This window comes from Struthio camelus, chromosome Z, assembly GCF_040807025.1.
Source record: "Struthio camelus isolate bStrCam1 chromosome Z, bStrCam1.hap1, whole genome shotgun sequence".
NCBI lineage: Eukaryota > Metazoa > Chordata > Aves > Struthioniformes > Struthionidae > Struthio > Struthio camelus.
The window spans coordinates 85,003,463-85,020,969 of record NC_090982.1 but is presented as its reverse complement, the minus strand read 5'-3'; the positions used below and the strand labels follow the sequence as shown (position 1 = coordinate 85,020,969).

General features: G+C 56.0%; 1 protein-coding gene across 1 annotated transcript in view; it reads left to right on the top strand.

Annotated features, from left to right (window-relative positions):
* The first annotated feature begins 15,291 nt into the window (after positions 1-15,291).
* Positions 15,292-17,507, top strand: part of SKOR2 (SKI family transcriptional corepressor 2) — a 28,542-nt gene continuing 26,326 nt past the window's right edge. Inside the window, exon 1 of the mRNA XM_068927828.1 lies at positions 15,292-17,507. This exon is cut by the window's right edge and continues 140 nt beyond it. Coding sequence (XP_068783929.1) covers positions 15,359-17,507 — 2,149 coding nt within the window. The 5' untranslated portion in view covers positions 15,292-15,358.

Below are 17,507 nucleotides of genomic sequence, written 5' to 3'. Positions count from 1 at the left end.
TTGGGATAAATTAGGGGTATGGATACACAGTAGAATTCTTCTGGTGTCAAAAACAGCTAAAGATGTTTTTACACCCCCTTCTCTGCATTTTATCGTATTTTCTGTTGTGATGAAGAACATTTGTACTGTGGAAGTAGAGAATTTTGTTTGCACTGGAGCCTTCCCTCTTCTGGGTGGGAGGGTGACCATGCAGACAGGTCTCACATCACAGATAAAGAGGAGGCTAAACCGTGGTGGAGCTGGAATAAGAGGCAAGGCATGAGGAAAGGGAAGATGGGAATCAAGCACACTCTGATACCGGTGACAACACATAACCCCTCCAAATTTGCTGTTACACTGCTGAAGTCCGTGATTCTGGAAATACCTAAATGACAATTATGGTAGCAACCAAAGAAACAGCAGAGTAGAAAGAGAGGTGGTTAGGCAAGGCAATGACAAGGCTTCTGTGAGTGGTCCTGACCCCAGACGTGAGATGTGGGGAGCATCAGGCAGAAGGAAGGGCTTTGGGGCTGGAAAAGGCTTTGACATGGAAGCACAGAGGCTGTTTGGGGGATAGCAAGGAGGGGTGGCAAAAGCAAGGACATAGGTGGCCCAGAGGAATGGTTAAAGTCTCCAGGCTCTCAGAAGTGGAGTTTGAACAGAAGTTTGAGGTTTTAGGGGAGGAAAGAAAGACAGGTGCAAGAGGATCAAAGTCGGAGGTGACATGCTTCCCCACTGGGCATTCACCCCAGCAATTTTAACCAGGACCATAATTTGGGGGAGCTCAAGTGGAGAATCACTGCACCTCCTGCCCCACCACAACCCCTGTTTTGCTCCTTGAAAGACATCATCTCTAACCGTAGTTTAGAGAGCTGCGAGGCAAGGGTTGTAGTGGATCTGTAACACGTATGTGTGAGGAAGTCCATGAAAGTATATCTGAATTAATAGGAGAAAAAATTTCCTCCTGCCACTTCCACACCTAAAATTGCTGTCATCTGCTAAGAGCTGACCCAGTTGGCTTTTCTCAGACGGTCTGAAGATAAATTTTTACCACTAGTAGGATAGACCTAGGATGAACTGACAGACTCGGGAGGACTCCAGCAGCAGGGACTGTCAACGCACTGGGGAATTCTACCCACCCAAGCCCCAGGGCCAAACAACCTCTCATTTCCTGATTCCCTTCCTAAAGTAGCTGCCTGGATGGTCAGTTTTGTGTTCTTCCAAAAAGAGAGGCATTTTGCAAGGTGTCCACATGTTTGTGCAGAGTTGGTGGTAGTGAGGAACCTGCAGTTACCCTTGATGTGGGATTCAGGCCCCGTTGCAAGGGGTGAGAAGAAACCAAGCTCAGTCCTTGTCAACGTTTGGGGAGGTACAACAGAAAGTGTTTGGGATGATTTTGAACCCTCAGGAAACATCACATTGCTCAGCAAAATGCCCCACAGAGACATGTCCTAGCCTTCCCACCAATCCCATCACTGGGTCGTGGCTGAAGTGCTCTGCCCCTTCACAAGGTAATCAGTGCTTCTCCTGGCATACTTGTTTGGAGGTTGCTCCCTGCTCCCAGCCTCTCAGAGCAGCTGAATTTGGTACTCCATTTTGTGAGCAATACATCCAGCTGAGAAATTCCCAGCCACGGAATCGCAATCCATGGAAAAGCAGCAACACCACAGCAGGGCCTGGCAGCAAGTACCTGCCCTGGGTGTCCTGAACAGCCTGGAGCCTCTGAGCAGCTCCATCTCCAGGTAGGAGATGGCCCCATGGCTCCACGAAGAGTGCAGGCACTGAAGATGACACAGTGATGCACAGCCTAGGCAAATGCCATAAATTCAGTGGGATCCCTGTGCAGTCAGAAATGCCAATACATCGAGCAAGGCCGAGGACAGCAGAGCTCGGGGCTTTGTTCTGCTTTTTTCCCAGCAATCACAGCAGTACTAAAAGAGATGAGAGCACCATGTCTGATATGTCATGATCAACCATCCTACCTTACTCCAGGCTCCTCAAGAGTGGCCATTATGAAAAAATATATATATATTGAGACTACAGGAAGGGGTGAGCCCTGGGATCACACAGAGGAAGAGGAAGAGGCACACGCTGAAGAACATAACTTTCTCTGTAGCGAGGAGGCAAAGGGACATCCTTCTCCCGTTGACTGCAGGGTGTAAAAGTCACATTGACATCCAGCTGGCTCCTCGGCTCAGAGAGCAAAGCTGCACAGTTTTCACCTACCGGCTCTTTGCCACAGAAATGACTTCAGTAGTGGCATGTCATCCAAGGAGTCACTGAAATAGGGTCAGCTTGGGGGTGATTATCCTAGTGTAGTATATTGGTGAATGTGGCAGGACTGTACCTGCAAAGGCTGGGGACTGGTAATACTAATAGTAAACTAAATGATAGCAATAAGTTGAATAGTAATAGCAGTAATAACAAAAGGATGTAGCTGTAGTAACTGGACACAGAGGAGTATCAGGACTTTGAAGAAATCTTCATTCATACATATCCAGTAATTCCAAGTGCTCTCAGAGAACCTTTCTCGCCATATTAAATGAAGGTTGGCTGCTGGACTAGCTGAATAAATTCTGTTCGTGTGTCATTCAAATGTCAATGCAGATAAGTGCTTGGGTTACAGTGAACTACGTGGTGTTAAAACTACATGTGTTAATTATTCCATATATAATCCAAACACACGTTTTATCACTGATAGGATATTGCTGACCTGCCCAAAGTGAAGACTGGCCTGTTTGAGACAAAATGATTCTCTTTTTACCGAAAATTCAAGATGAATAGGAGAAATTTTACAGTACATGTAGGCATCATAAGTATGATGTAACCGGCTTTGAAAATCCATTACGAACATTGACTCTCCGATAATGAGGACATGCTAGAACTTTTATCATTTTTGCCCTAACAGTGTGCCTGAATTTGGCAAACAAATCGGAAGGAGAGCTTTCCCTCAAATGCTTTCAAAGTTACAAAAGGAGCCGTTCGGAAGGTGGATTGATCTTACAGCCATGACTTTGAAATTGGATTGCTCCAAGAGGCAAGTGCATAAGATCCACTCCTGTGGCTGAGTTAAAAGTAGAAACAGGAGACAGTTATTACCGACTTGCTTTCAGTGCCACAGGGGTTTTCAGCTTGGGTTTTGACTAATCCGCAGCTGATCTGGTGAAATGGTCTGTGCTCAGCATACTGTAGGTGTGTATGTGATGGGGGAGCGTCACAACATCGTAGCTTCTGGTACTGCAGCCAAAGAATCTGCACCTCGTTTACAGTATTTTTGCAGCGTGTTCAACAAAAGGTTTGACGACAAGAAAGACAGGTTGGCAGTGGTCCGCTGTCCCAAAGAGTTTGGAAACCACTGAGTCAAATCTGGAGGCACTACACTGTTTGTAAGCTCTTGAGGATTTCATTTGCTGTATGTTTTCAATGATGCTTTTAGATATGATTGATCTTTCTCTTTTTTTCAACTGCACTATAAGGAAGGGAGCAAGAAAGCTCAGATATGAGAGATTTTCAGTTCAACTAAATTTTACAAGATGGCTCTGAGATGCTGGTAGATAAATGGTAGACCCTAGTAACATCCACACACACGCTCCCTTTCCAGATGCATAAACCGAGACTTGAAGAAGAAGTCATATTTTTCAACCTTAGGTATCTCAGCTGAGAAAGCTCATCCAAAGGAGATTGATTTTCAGAAATGCCCAGTTTGTACAGATGGGCAGCAAGACAGATTACTCACAGGGCATTCTTGTTTGAGAGCTTATCTTTAAAATGTTGGTCTCCAAATGGCTTTCTGCAAGGTCGCGTAGTAGTAATTCATTGATCTAAAGACTAAGATTCCAGGATCTTGGATGTCCTCTGGCATGTTCATACCACTAGACCTTTACCTCATAAATACCATTACTTGTGGAGTTATTTCAGTTATTCTGTTACACTGAAACAGAGAGAGTTCCAGGCTTGAAAAATTGGATGATCCCTCCACTGTAACTTGATCTAGTGCCCCAAATTTTTTCCACTTGCTTCAGTCCATTGGCCCTAATAGCCTGGGACTGGGAGCACAAGCACCTGCATAGAGCAGACCGGTCCGGTCATGGCTGAGCTAGGGAATCTGACTTCTGAAACACCAAAAGCTGCTTGTGATATTGGTTAAGCAAAGCATTATAGGGATCCTTAACCCGTGAGTCTCATCCTAATGCTGCTGATTTCAGAAGGAAAAATAATTCCCTCTCTCTTTAAAATAACTGCTTAAAAAGACTAGGTGCATGGTGTAACTACTTTAAGCACTGAAATGCTTGAAATGACTTCTTAGGGGGACAGAAATGAAACCTTCCCATGTCCACTCCAGTCCCTCTGCCTAGCTCACGGGGTACCATTAAAAGGAAAGCATCAGTATTGAGGCAATAGTCCAACATCACTTGAAAATCACCCCTACAACCTTTCCAAAACAGGTGAAACTTCCTCCGCCAAAAGAAGGGGCTTTGCTCTCTGAAAGGCAGTCTTTCCTCTCTAAAGTTGTCCTAGATTTCTGGGTCCTGAGTGGTTGCAAATTTGGGATTTGTCATCCTTTCTATTTTGGCTTTGATTGTGCAGTGCTGAACTGCCTTGTGCCCGACTGATCCAGCCGTTCCTCGGGCTCCCAGCCTCACTTTAACTTCAGTGGGAGTCTCAGGTGCGCAACGCAGAGCCTTTAAAGGATTAAACAAATAGGATGAAAAAAAAAAGTCATATAGCATGTATATCTACAGTGCATGTGTGCATGTTCTGCAAGTGTATATACACACATTTATACACATAGAGGCACAGGGCAAGGAAAACAGCCAGATACATTTTTGGAAAAGGTTTCCTCTGGATTTTAGCTTCACTCAGCAGCACAGCAGATAGATCCTTTAGTGCTGCATCATTTCTGTGCCGTGGTCAAAAGGTATTATTCTGTTCTAAATTACATCTGTGTAAATCTAGAGGAATTCCCGCGAGCTCAGTTTACCTCGAAGATTTTGCCTATGCAGGGAAACTCAGAAAAATAACCTAAATTGGTTGAAGGTGAGAATTTAGAAGTGGATTAATTAAACTGCATGAAACCCCTGTGAAGGTTGCTCTTGCTCAGAATTCAGGTGGTCTTCCGTCAATTTAATTTAATTCACTTTGGAAATTAATTCAGATTAATTGTCCTAACAGTCTTTCTGTACCTATTCTAGATTAACGCTGGGGTAATAAAATGAATTGTAGCCCACTGGCTTCAAGATGATTTTTAGATTTATATCAGAAGGCTCTGGAGAAAAACTGTCCCCTATGTGTCCGTCCTATTCTGGAAGCCAGTGTTTTGCTAATCAAGACAAAGGACTGGGGGATGTTTCTGGAAATAGATAGCAAAACTCTTGCAGCTTTTTTGACAAATTTTTAATAATTGCTACCAATACAAAGGAGGTGATAGTGACAGTACTGCAACAGGTTAAATACTACTGCTGTTTATCCCTGAGGAAGAAGACCACAGACTTGCCTTCCCCCAAGACCTGATCCTGACCTTATGACGCTCTCTTAGAAAAAAATTCCTTTTGCCATCAAGAGGAACAATATCCAGATCTCCTAATTCCAGACAATCCAATTTTGCAAGCCTGGAGCTAAATGAAAACCAAGACTACAGGAAAGGGCCTACTATTTGGGGAAGGAAAAAAACGTTTAAAAGAAATAACTGCTCAAAATCTCATCCCCAGAGAAGGAGTTCTTATTAAGGGCTTCTTCTCGAGATGTCTGCCTGGAGACTTCTTCAGAAGGGATTTGGTCATTTATATAACTCAATTCCGGAGTCTGAGGCCCCTGTTATGCCCCCCACTAGCTTGTAGGTCCTGCACAGCAAAAACCACAGCCAAGCAGAAGCAAGGGAGGAAAGAAATCAGAGCTTCTGAATCCTCCTGCAATAAGCCAAACACCGATGTGGTCAGAAAAAAAAAAAAAAAAACATATTCCAAAAAGGCTTTTGACAGTTTTCTGTGTCTTCCCCTGAAGCATCTGGCGCTGGACGCTGCAAGAGAGTGGGGAGGATCGGGCTGAACGGGCTGTAGTCTGCTAAATCCTCTTTGCCCCTGTTCGTATTTTCAATGTCAAACATTGCTGCAAAAATGGGAAGAAACTTTCCCTCAGTCCAACCCAATAAATGCAACCTCCAGCGCTGCGATAAAACACTAGCTACGAGCATAACGCAAATAGCAAAGGCTGCAGGACGAGTGGGACGGGATTTGGGCTGGGAAAGGCAAAGGGAAATTCGGGAGCCCTCCCCAAAACCGTTTTGCTGCGGCGGCGGCGGCCCCGCGCAGCCTGGCGAGGAGCCGGCGCACGTCGCTCGCAGCGCGGTCGCCGCGGGTGAAAGTGTCCCTGTCGCCTCCCCCGGCGGTGCGGAGCCGGGCAGCAGGATCAGGCCCCCGCGGGCGCCGCCAGGTTTGCGTCGCCTGCGCAGAGGCGCGCAGAGATGCGCACGGGGCGGCGCAGCCGCTCGCTCCCGGCGCGGCGGGGAGAGCTGCCCACATGGGTGTTTTTCGGGGACACCCCCACCCCCGGCGCCTGGCAGCGCCCTGGTGCCCCCATACAACCCCCCCACACACACACACTCCAGCTCCGGCGGGTAGAGAGGCAGGATCGGGCCCTGCGGACCCCTGGCAAAGCAAATTTTGCTGCTCGGGCGAATATGACCTGTTTCTTGTCCCAGATACGTTGCAAATACCTTCTCCGTTAAAAAAAAAAAAAAATTAAAAACAGGAGGGTGGGGAGAGAAATGGGCCCGCGGGGAAAAATCGGGGGAGGGGGGGAACCCCGCGGCGGCAGGGTGGCCCCGGCCGCAGATGGGGCGCGGAGGCTCCGCGCTCCGCCGGGCAGCCTGGGCCGTGCCCCTAAATTTGGCCAAGAGGGTCGGAGAGGTCCGCGGGTAGCGGAGGCATCGCCAGGACCCCTCTCTTCCTCCTCCGCAGGCTCCATCTCCTCTCCTTTGGGTGCCGCTCCCCGACGGGAGGCCCGGACGGTGGGTGAGCTGTCGGGGGGGGGGGGGGCCTTTGCCGGGGACCCCCCCCCCCAAAAGACCTCGGGGTATGCGCCTAGCGGAACTGCACAGACTGCGGTGCTCCTCTCCTTGCAGTCAGCTAAAGGCTGTTCTCTTAATGAATTACTAATGAGTTAAAATTGGACAGCCGGCTTAATTAAAGCGTAGAGGCAATGTGTTTACCACATTGTAATTGAACTCATTAGGGCTCCGGCTTTGTGTTTTTTAAGCAGCCGCCTTTGCTCCGCGCGTCGAGTGATCCGTGGGAAGCGCTCGTCGGGGCCGGGCCGGGCCGCGCAGGGGGTCCGGGGTGGGGGGCGGCCGTGCCCCGTCCCCCGCCCTCCCCTCCCGCGGGGACGCGCGCTGGGTGCGCGGAGCCGCCCTGAGCAGCACCGCAGGCCGCAGGGGTTGCGCGGTGCCTTTTTCTTTTTTGAGAGGAAAAGCAGAGAAGGGAGCAAAGGAAAGTTTTAGGGGTTGGGGGGGTTTTTTGCTGCTTTTTTTTTTGGGGGGGGGGGAAGCAGAGCCTCCCCCCCGCAACAGGGTCCTGTTTAGCCTCCCCAGCCCCGTTTATAAGGCGGTGGGGGGGGGGTGCCCTTCCCCTGCGGCCGTCGGGGCGGACCTGCCCCGGGGGTGCCGGTGGGGCGGGGGCAGCCCCCCCCCCCAGCCCCAGCCCGCGGCGAGGGGAGGGGGCCGGGGAAGGGGGCGGCTTCCCGGTGCCGCTTGCAGGGCGCTGCCTGGCTGCTAGAAGGCGTCCGAGACGCGACCCACCCGCGGCAGAGCCGCCGCGGCGCAGGCGGCAGCCAAACTTCCCCCGCGCTGCGCTACGCTGCGCAGCCCGCGGAGCGCGGACCGGCCGCCCCCATCCACCCACCCATCCCACCGGCCCCATGGAGCTGGGGCGGCTAGGTAAGCCGGGATGGGGCAAAGCGGGCTGTCTTGATTTGGTTTCATTTCCTACTCCCCCCCCCCCCCCCCCCGCGCTTCCACCTCCTCCTGGAGCAAAAGATCTGTAATTTGTTGCTAAAAACGGCGGAGAGGTGGAGGTGGCTGGTGGAGGCGATTAATCTGCGCTCACGGGGCGGTGCTGCCGCTCGCAGGGGAAGGGCCCCTGGTAGGCACCGGGGCCGGGTTGCGCGTGTGCGGAGGCGGGGGGGGGGGTCGGTCCGGTCCCCCGGCCTTGCGGCCCCGTCCCGCAAGTTGGGGCGGCGGCGGAGCGACGCGGAGACGCTTGAGCCCGCGGCTCGCTTCGCAGACGCGCTTGGAGGAGCTGCGCGTCGGTTCGTTCCTATTTCATCTATATGTTTTTTGAGGGGGGTTTTGTTGTTTTTTGTTTTGTTTGGTTGGTTTTTTTTCCTAAAATTTCCCTTTGCACTCGTGAACTTGGGAGCAGGGCTAGCTCGTCGCCAAGGCGAGGGGACGTGGCGGGTGCGGGCCGGCGGATGCGCCCCGGGGCTCAGCACCGCGCCCGCGCAGCCCCCGCTCCGCTCCGCCCGCCGCCGGCCTCCCGCGTCCTGCCGGAGAGCGCAGCGGGTCTCGGCTTCGCCGGGCTGCTGGAGAAGGGGCAGTTTTTCCCCAGCGCCGAGCATGCTCGCCCTTTGCCACCCGAAAGGACCCTCCTGGCCTGGAAGAGGGCTGGCTTGGATGGAGAGGGGGAAGCAGAGCTGAGAAACCCGAAAGGAAGACGAGGAGGGGGATAAAAGAGCCGGACCCCCAGCCGCGAAGCTCTGCGGAGAGGCGTCTCCTCTGCTTTGTCAATGCCTCGGAGGTTTAATACCGGGTGGGACAGATTTTATTTTTTTCTTTTTCCCCCAGTTGCATCCCAAGGCTTTGCAGCCGTTTTGGAGGTCTAAGGGCAGTGGGAAACACTTGTAGTGCTTTGGGAGCCGGTGGCCGCCTTGCCTGGAGGAAAGCCCTGTGCCTCCTCGCGTGGGTCGGGTCTCTGCTGGGCGGGCCGGCCGCTTGTTGCACGGCGGGCGCTCTACCTGCCCACCGACGGCGCCAGCAGGGGCAACCCCATAGCGATCCATAACCCACTCGATACACCTATGCATACAGCTGGCTTGACGCAGAGCCTCCCTATAGCATAGTGCACCCTCCCTGACAAACCGCTTTTAACATAATAATGAAATCACGGCCGGGGGTGGGGAGACATGTGGTAGCGGAATCGGGAAGAAGTTGCTTTTGGTAGTAGAGGCAGAAGGTGACTAGCCAGACCCGTGAGTGGCTAATGTGAACTGTCAAAAGAGTGCAGGAGCGTAAAAGCCGAACAATCACAATCCCCATAGGTTGGTTATTCCTCGTAAAATATAACTCTACATAGCAGGAAGTTACTGCAAACATTTATCAATAATGAATGAATCTCCTGTAATAAAATACTTACATAATTAGCTACAGGCGAGTATGTGCATTATGCCAAGCCTTTTGCAACTCTTTGTTGAAAATCTGACTTGATAAATTCTCCGAAATACCCTTTTAAGAGGGGGGGGGGAAATAGGAACAAGCCATCACCCAGCCTTTCTCCTCCTTTTATGCCTCTTCTGAAACCCAAAACGTAACTACTCCTGAAATATAACAGAAAACTCTTTGGTGAATTCAGAAGAGTCATTAACATTCAGCTTTAAGTGAATGTTAACAGTAAATAAAGAAATCTCTTGATTGTAATAGTAGTAGCAAAGCAATAATAAACCAGTGGGTGGTCATCAGTAATGATAAATGTATCATTATTACTGTGTGTTTGGGAACTGGGTTTGGAAAGTACTTCAGACTTTTTAGTGGCAAGCTTGGTGGCAATTCGTTTCTTAGCCTGGAAAAAAAAAAGCCATATAATTTTATACACAATTTAGGTGAAAATAAATTTAAATCTGTATATTACATTTTTAATTTCAAGATAGTAATTAAAGCTGCTTCATTATATCTCCTCTGAAACTCTCAGCGCTCATCTTAATTGCCTGTTTGTACAATCTGCTTTCTAAGACACCCAAGGTTACTGGATTCTGGAAAGACGCAAAATTGAATTATTTACTAACGCGATGCGTCTTCGCGTGATAACGTCATGTTTCCTTCGGAAGTTTGGACTCTCTTGTCCCCATCCCAATCTGATTAGATTTTCTGTCGTGGAACTTCGTTCTGCATGTAAATACTTCGAGATAGGCACGCCTCTCATTGAAGATGTTCACAGTGCTTTAATTTATGCATTTGAAAGAAGAATCAATAGGTGAGGTGTTTTTCGGGTTTTTTTTTTTTTCTTCCTCCTTCCCCCCCTCCCCCCCCCGGGGAGTTAATTCACCCACATCTAAATTTGCAGCTGCTTTCACCTCTACCCCTTCCACAGACTGGGCTGATGAAATAAAGCCACTCGCGTTTTTGGGCGCTAATGAGCACGAATGAGGGCTCTGCAGCCAGGGTCTTCCCCAGGGCTGCAAGTCCGCTCTCTTGCGAGGAATTAAGATCGGACTATATTTTTAGAGCCGTTTCATTTGGGCAGGTCCAGCGCTGGCTGGCGGGGCGCTTACCCCCTCCGTGCGCCCGCAATCCGGCAAAGGCTGGCACACGGCACCTCGCTCCTGAGCCCTCGCAGCACGTCGCACGGCGAAGTTAACGGAGCTGCCGCAGACAAAAGATGCTGGCAGCGGTGGTTTTCAGCCGTGGGAGGGCTATCAAACTGCCCAGAAATGATCTGATCGCTAAACTCTCCCGGTGCCCTCAAAGTGCCAGGGGAAGACCACGCGGAGCCTTTTTTTTTTTTCCCCCCTCCCCATTATTATGGTTGTAGATGCATCTTTTAGAGGCGTCCTCTTGCCAGCGAGGAACTCCACGTAGATCCCTGCCCTTTTGTTGTGTCTAGCTAGGTTATTCAAGAGCAGAGACAAAAGCCCGAAGTGATGTGATCTAAATGAGCTCCGGGGTTTTCCAGATGGGACCACCTCTATTTCAAATGCCCCCTCTGCTTTCAGCTTAATATAAGAAAATACGATTAAAAAATAGACGTCTATTTTAAAAGGGCTTTGCAGTGGACCAAACAGCGCGGCTCAATCTGTCCAATAGTATTTTAAAATCCTCCTTTATTGCCTAAATTTATTAGGAAAAGCGGGTTTATAACGGTACCTTGTGTGTCCGTTTACTTGCATGGCCGTAAGTTTCAATGGGCTGTGGAGGGGTGGTGGGAGGAGGGAAGGGATCCGCGCGGGGGGTGGTTTTCTTTGTGGTTTTTAAACGCAGTAAGGTTATCTTGCTCCTCGTGGCCGGTCTGCTACGCTATTTAAGAGCTGTGGGAGTAAATAAAGGCTGTGAGGTTGGGCTGGGGTGGCTTAAACTTGGGGATCGCTGGACCTTTTTCTCAGCTACTCCTTTCGGTATGAAGCAAGCCGCAGAGAGGATTTGTTTCTGCTTTCTCCTTGCTTGAGCCACTCCGAGGCAGAATTGTGGTAGAGAAGGGAAGAGGAGCCAGGACTCATTTTACCCCTTCCAGGCTCCCGGGAGAAGTTTGTCCGCCTTCCCCTCTCCTCTCGAGGGAGGTGACTCCAGCGGAACCAGGGCGGATGGCAAGAGCAAATAACGAAATGGACGGAAGCACCTCGAGGAGGCAGCAGGGCACGAGCCCAGTCTGCAGCTCGTCGGGTGGGGGACGCAGGGACCCCCTTGCCGCCGGGCTTGTCCCCGCCGGGGCGCGGGCTGCGCTCCGGCGCTGCTCCGCGGAGGCGGCGATCGCGTTGGCCGCGGCCGGAGCCGCCCCGAGGGCCTCGCCCGCCCGGGGGCCACCTGCGGCAGCGGCCCGGCCGCTGGGGGGACGGGCCTTTCTCCGGCAAGCCGAGCTGGCCCCCGCGCAGCTGCTGGGGGCCGTGCTTCCTCCACGAGGTTTCCCGACAAACTCGAGTAGAAAAGCACCCGGGTATGTCCCCCTTCTCCAGGGTGCTGGTGCGGGGCAGTGTCTTCCCCCCTGCCCCTGCAGGTGCACCTGCGGGTGCACCCCCGTGACACGCGGTGTCCTGCACCCTCTGCTAAAGAGCACAAGTCCCCCGGGTTTTGGCTTTCTCTGCAGAGAAAATTGAGGGGACCCCTCAAACGTGCTGATTGCAGGAAGGCCATTAGCACCTGCCAGGTGAACAAGCTTTCTTTTTCTTTTTCTTTTTCTTTTTCTTTTTCTTTTTCTTTTTCTTTTTCTTTTTCTTTTTCCCCTCAAAATAAACAGCAGGCGCTGGCTAGTAACTCTTCTGGATCGAGCTTGCGTTTTTAACCTCTCTCGGGTTGCAAGGATGCAGCTCCTGGGGCAGCTTCGTTGAAGGGGACTTGCGAAACCCTGCCGCCGCCTGCAACCAGGTGGCGTGACCCGCTTTTCCCTGTCTCCCCACGCCAAGATCAGAGCCCGGGAGGAGGCTCTTGAGCACCGCTTCGCCTGGGAATGGACACGGGAAAAACCACCCGGTGATCGAGCGGGCCCCGCCGCTCCCCGGGGACCGGGCTGATGTCCCCGACGGCGAGGCCGGCACCCCTGAGCACCCACCACAGCGGGCGATTTCTCCCCCTAAAACACCCCCTTACCTCGGCGAAGCACCGAGGGAGCGAAAACAGGAGGGGAGATTTCCTCCGTGGCGTGGCCATAGATCACACAATGCGTGACACGGGTTTAACCAATAAAACAATTTGAATCAATTAGCTGGCGGAGGAGACTTTCGAAGTGTAAAATTCATGTCAGCCTGGCTAGGAAGCATTGATTAAAATGTCACCCATGTGAGGCTGGTAGCGCTTGCTCAGGCGAAAGCGGCGGGCTCCGTGCCGGAGCGGCGGGGGGAAGCCCGCGGGAGGGGGGTGGCGCCGGGTGACAGCCGCTGCACGGCGGCCACCAGCCTTTAACAAGAAGTGACAGAAGTACTAAAGAGAGGGGTGATTTTTTTCAAAGTTAGCCAGGACCCAAGCGATCGAGGGGCTTCGCGGTTTCGCTGCCCGCGGGAAAGTGCGGAAAGATGGGTGGGTTTTTGGTCTGTTTGTTTCTTTAATCTTTGGGGTGGCCGTCCTGGGAAAGGTCGAGTTTCGCCTGGCTTCGCGGCGCCTTGCAGAAAAACTCGCTGCAAACCCCACGTTTTCGTGGCTTAGAAGGGCGCCGGAAGGTTTGACACTGCTCATGTGCCTGGATGGAAAAACAGAGAGATAGGAGCATCGTTTGTGTTAAAAGAAAAACCAGAGCGGTACTAGAAAATATCTGGCTGCTTCAGATTTTGTTCCTGGTTCAGCTAGAAGGGAGGTTTGGGCGGTGGGGGGTGGTGGTGGTGATGATTTTTTTTTTTTGTTTGGTTGGTTTGGGGGGTTTGGGTATAGTTTTTGTGCCCTCGCTCCGCGGATGTGCTCAAGGCCGAGTAGCCGGGTGCGCGTCTTCAGCCAGATCTGCCGGCGAGCGTACAGCGAGGGAAAGGGTTTGTAGGGCTGCACAGACGCCCGAAAAGGGGACAAAACCCAGGTGGCCTTGGAGCGGGGAGGGTCTGCATCACAGCAAGCGGGGCAGGAGAGCAAACGGCAAGAAAACGGATGTTTTTCCCTGCGATGTTGCATTTATTTTTTCGGGGAGATCTTGAAATACCTACTTTGCTGCTGCACCGTATTCACCTGCCTTGGGAAAAACGAGGGAGGCAGGCGCGGCGACGTGTGTTATTTGCGTTTCTTTTTGCTAGGTCGAGGTATAATGCAATGAGAAAAAAAAAATAACGTTTAAGCCGTGTTAACGCTGCGAGCGCTTAAGAAAGCATCTCGGTCCTTTTGAACCTGGTTTTAATGAATCGCTCGAGTTTAGCTGTTTGGGGAAGGGCAGGGGGGGCTCTCCCAGCTCTCGGCACCTATTCGCGCCCGTGCGGACGGCTCGCTGCGGCCGAAACCCAACTTTTTTTTCCTCCCCTCTCTTCCCACCGCCCGTAATTTCTGACAGTTCCTTTAAAAATAGTATTTCCGAAAGGACGTGGCTTCGATACTCGATTTGAGCATGTTCAATTTCTTGGAAGTGATCGTGCTCAGACCGCCCGGGGCGGGGGGAATTAAAAAAAAAAAGGCACAAAAAAAAAAAAAGCACAATTCAGTTTAACCCGCTTCGCGGAGGAGTTCAGCGTCCTGGCGGCGCCCAGCACCTTCCCCTCTCGAGTAACTCGTGGGCGAAGCCGGCGCGGACCCGACGGCGGATTAAGCCCCGCTCCAGCGCTAATTGCGCCGCCGCGGAGGAGACTCCGCGCAGCGCCGCACCGACGGGGGGGTAGGGGGGAAACGGGACGGAGCGGTCTGACTTTCCCCCCCCCCCACGCGGGGCGGGGAAGCGAGGCCGGGCCGCTGACGTCACCGCGCCCACGGGGGGCCGCGGCGCGCGGCCGCCCCGCGCCCAGACACGCGCGGAGGCTGCGCGCGGCCGCGCTGCGCTGCGCTGCGCCGGGGGCGGCGGGGATGCGCCTGCCTCCCCGCGGCGGCGGTGCTAGAGCGCCCCGGGAGCGGCGCAGGTAAGCGGCGGCGGGGAGCGGTGCGCGGGTGTCCGCGGACAGGGCTCGCCGAGATTTAAAACATACATACATATATATATATTTTTAAAAATATATATATATAGAAATACTACTTTTCCGGCTCTCGGCGCGGCCCGGCGGAGGCGGGGATGCCGGAGCGCCGGGGCCGGACCTGCCCCGCGTATTGCACCGGGAGCCGTCGGAAGGCGCCCGGGGCCGGTGCGGAGGGGCAGGTAGAGCGGCCCCGGGGCCGCCCCCGCGGAGCAAGGGACGGCGAGGGCACCCGGCGAGGCCGGGCTTCGCGGAGGGCCCGCGGGGCGCCGCGCTTTCGTTGCCTCCGCTGCCGCGGCGGCTTTCCCCAGACGGGAGGGGATAGGGGTTTCGGCATTCGCCGTCCGTAGGATGCACTCGGGGGTGCTCCGGAATGGGGGGGGGGGGGGGGGGGGCGGGATGTGGTGATTTGCCTTAATCTCCGCACCTGAGCCGAGATGCGCCCGGCGGCAGCTTTAGCGGTAACGAGGGGGCCGTCGGCGCCTGGGGAGGTGGCGGCGGGCAATCCGGGCCGCGAAAGCCGGGGATAACGTCGGGGAAAACGTTTCGTGCGGGGGGCAGGCAGGTGCCGCCCCGATCCTTCAGGATCTCGTTTTATTCTTAAATCCCGGGAGCCTGAGCTCTTTCCCTCCCTCCCCCCCCCCCCCCCCGCCTCCGGCACTTCGACGGCGGCCCCCGGTTTGCCGGCGGAGGCTCGGGGCAGCGTCGGGGCTAGGGGACCCCGCCGCGTCGTGGCGGGGGGGTGGCTGGAGACGGAGGGGGCCGGGCTGACGGTGTCTCTCTTCCTGCCCTCCCTCCGCAGCTGGCGCAGAGGTGCCCCCCCGGCGCTGAGGCGATGGCGACGAGCCCGCTGCCCGCCCCCACGGACATCCTGCTGCCGTCGCCGTCCAGCACGTACCCGCCGGAGCCCATGAGCCAGCCGCGGGCCGGCCACGGCGCCATGAAGCCCAACCAGGTGGGGCAGGTGATCCTCTACGGCATCCCCATCGTCTCGCTGGTCATCGACGGGCAGGAGCGGCTGTGCCTGGCGCAGATCTCCAACACGCTGCTGAAAAACTTCAGCTACAACGAGATCCACAACCGACGGGTGGCCCTGGGCATCACCTGCGTGCAGTGCACGCCGGTGCAGCTGGAGATCCTGCGGCGGGCCGGGGCCATGCCCATCTCCTCCCGCCGCTGCGGCATGATCACCAAGCGGGAGGCCGAGCGGCTTTGCAAGTCCTTCCTGGGCGAGAACCGGCCGCCCAAGCTGCCGGATAACTTCGCTTTCGACGTGTCGCACGAGTGCGCCTGGGGCTGCCGCGGCAGCTTCATCCCGGCGCGCTACAACAGCTCCCGCGCCAAGTGCATCAAGTGCAGCTACTGCAGCATGTACTTCTCGCCCAACAAGTTCATCTTCCACTCGCACCGCACCCCCGACGCCAAGTACACGCAGCCCGACGCCGCCAACTTCAACTCGTGGCGCCGCCACCTCAAGCTCACCGACAAGAGCCCCCAGGACGAGCTGGTCTTCGCCTGGGAGGACGTCAAGGCCATGTTCAACGGCGGCAGCCGCAAGCGGGCCCTGCCGCCGCCGCCGCCTCCGCCTCCGCCGCCGCCGCCCGCCGCCGCCGCCGCCGCCCCGTCCTGCCACCCGCTGGGCGCCGTCAAGGCGGCGGCGGCGGCGGCCGTGGTGGGCGGCGGGCTGCTGAGCCCGCACTTGCTGGCCGCCCCGCCCGAGCTGCACCAGAAGCGGCCGCGCTTCGAGGAGGACGACGAGCTGCAGGAGGCGGTGGCGGCGGCGGCGGCGGCGGCGGCAGCGGCGGCGGCGGCGGCGGCCGGGCACGGCGGCAAGAGCCCGCGCAGCTACCCGGTGATCCCGGTGCCCAGCAAGGGCTCCTTCGGCGGCGTGTTGCAGAAGTTCCCCGCCTGCGGCGGCCTCTTCCCGCATCCCTACGGCTTCCCGGCCGCCGCTTTCGGCCTGTGCCACAAGAAGGAGGAGGCAGGCGACGGGCTCGGCGGAGCGCACAAGGCGGGCGGCGGCGCGGCGGGCGGCGGCGGCGGCGGCGGCGGGGGGCTGTCGGGGCTCTTTTGGCCCGGTAGGAAGGACGCCGCCTTCTACCCGCCCTTCTGCATGTTCTGGCCGCCGCGCACGCCGGCCGGGCTGCCCGTACCCACCTACCTGCAGCCGCCGCCGCAGCCGCCACCGCCGCCGCCGCCGCCGCCGCCGCCGCCGCCGGGCGCTCTGGGCTGCTCGCTGGGCGACGGCGCGGGCGGGCTGCTGCGCCAAGCCTTCCTGGAGCTGCCCGAGCCCGGCGGCGGCGAGGCGGCGGCGGGTGCCACGGCGATGGGCTCCTCGCCGCCCGCCCCCGCCGCTGTCGCCGCCGCGCGGGACCCGCTCTTCGAGGCGCCCCCTGGCGGCGGCGGCGAGGCGGCTTCGCCCCCCGCCTCGGAGGCGGCCGGCGGGCGGGTGCCCGCGCACCACGCGCACCTGCTGGAGGCGGCGGCGGCGGCGGGGCGCAAGGCGGGCGGTTATCACCACTCCAGCGCTTTCCGGCCCGTGGGCGGCAAGGAGGACTCGGAGAGCCTGGCCAAGCTGCACGGCCCGCCGCGCCCGGCCTCGCCGCTGCTGCTGCTGCCGCCGCCGCCCGCCGCCGAGGAGGAGGAGGAGGAGGAGGAGGAAGGAGCGACGGCGACGGCGGCGGCGGGCTGCCCTCGCCACCCGCTGCCCGCGCACCGCCTCCTCTCGCCCGCCGGCAGCTTCGCCAGCGAGGACAGCAGCGAGGAGGAGGAGGAGGAGGACGACGACGACGACGAGGCGGAGGTGGACGTCGAAGGGCACAAGCCCGCCGAGGAGGAGGAGGAAGAGGAGGAGGACGACGACGAGGAGGAGGAAGGCGGGCAGCACCCGCCCGCCGGTGACCCCCTGACGGCCGGCGGCCGCTTCCCGCCGGGCCGCGCCGCGGGCGCCCGCGACCGTCCGGCCACCGCCGGCCCCTTCCCCG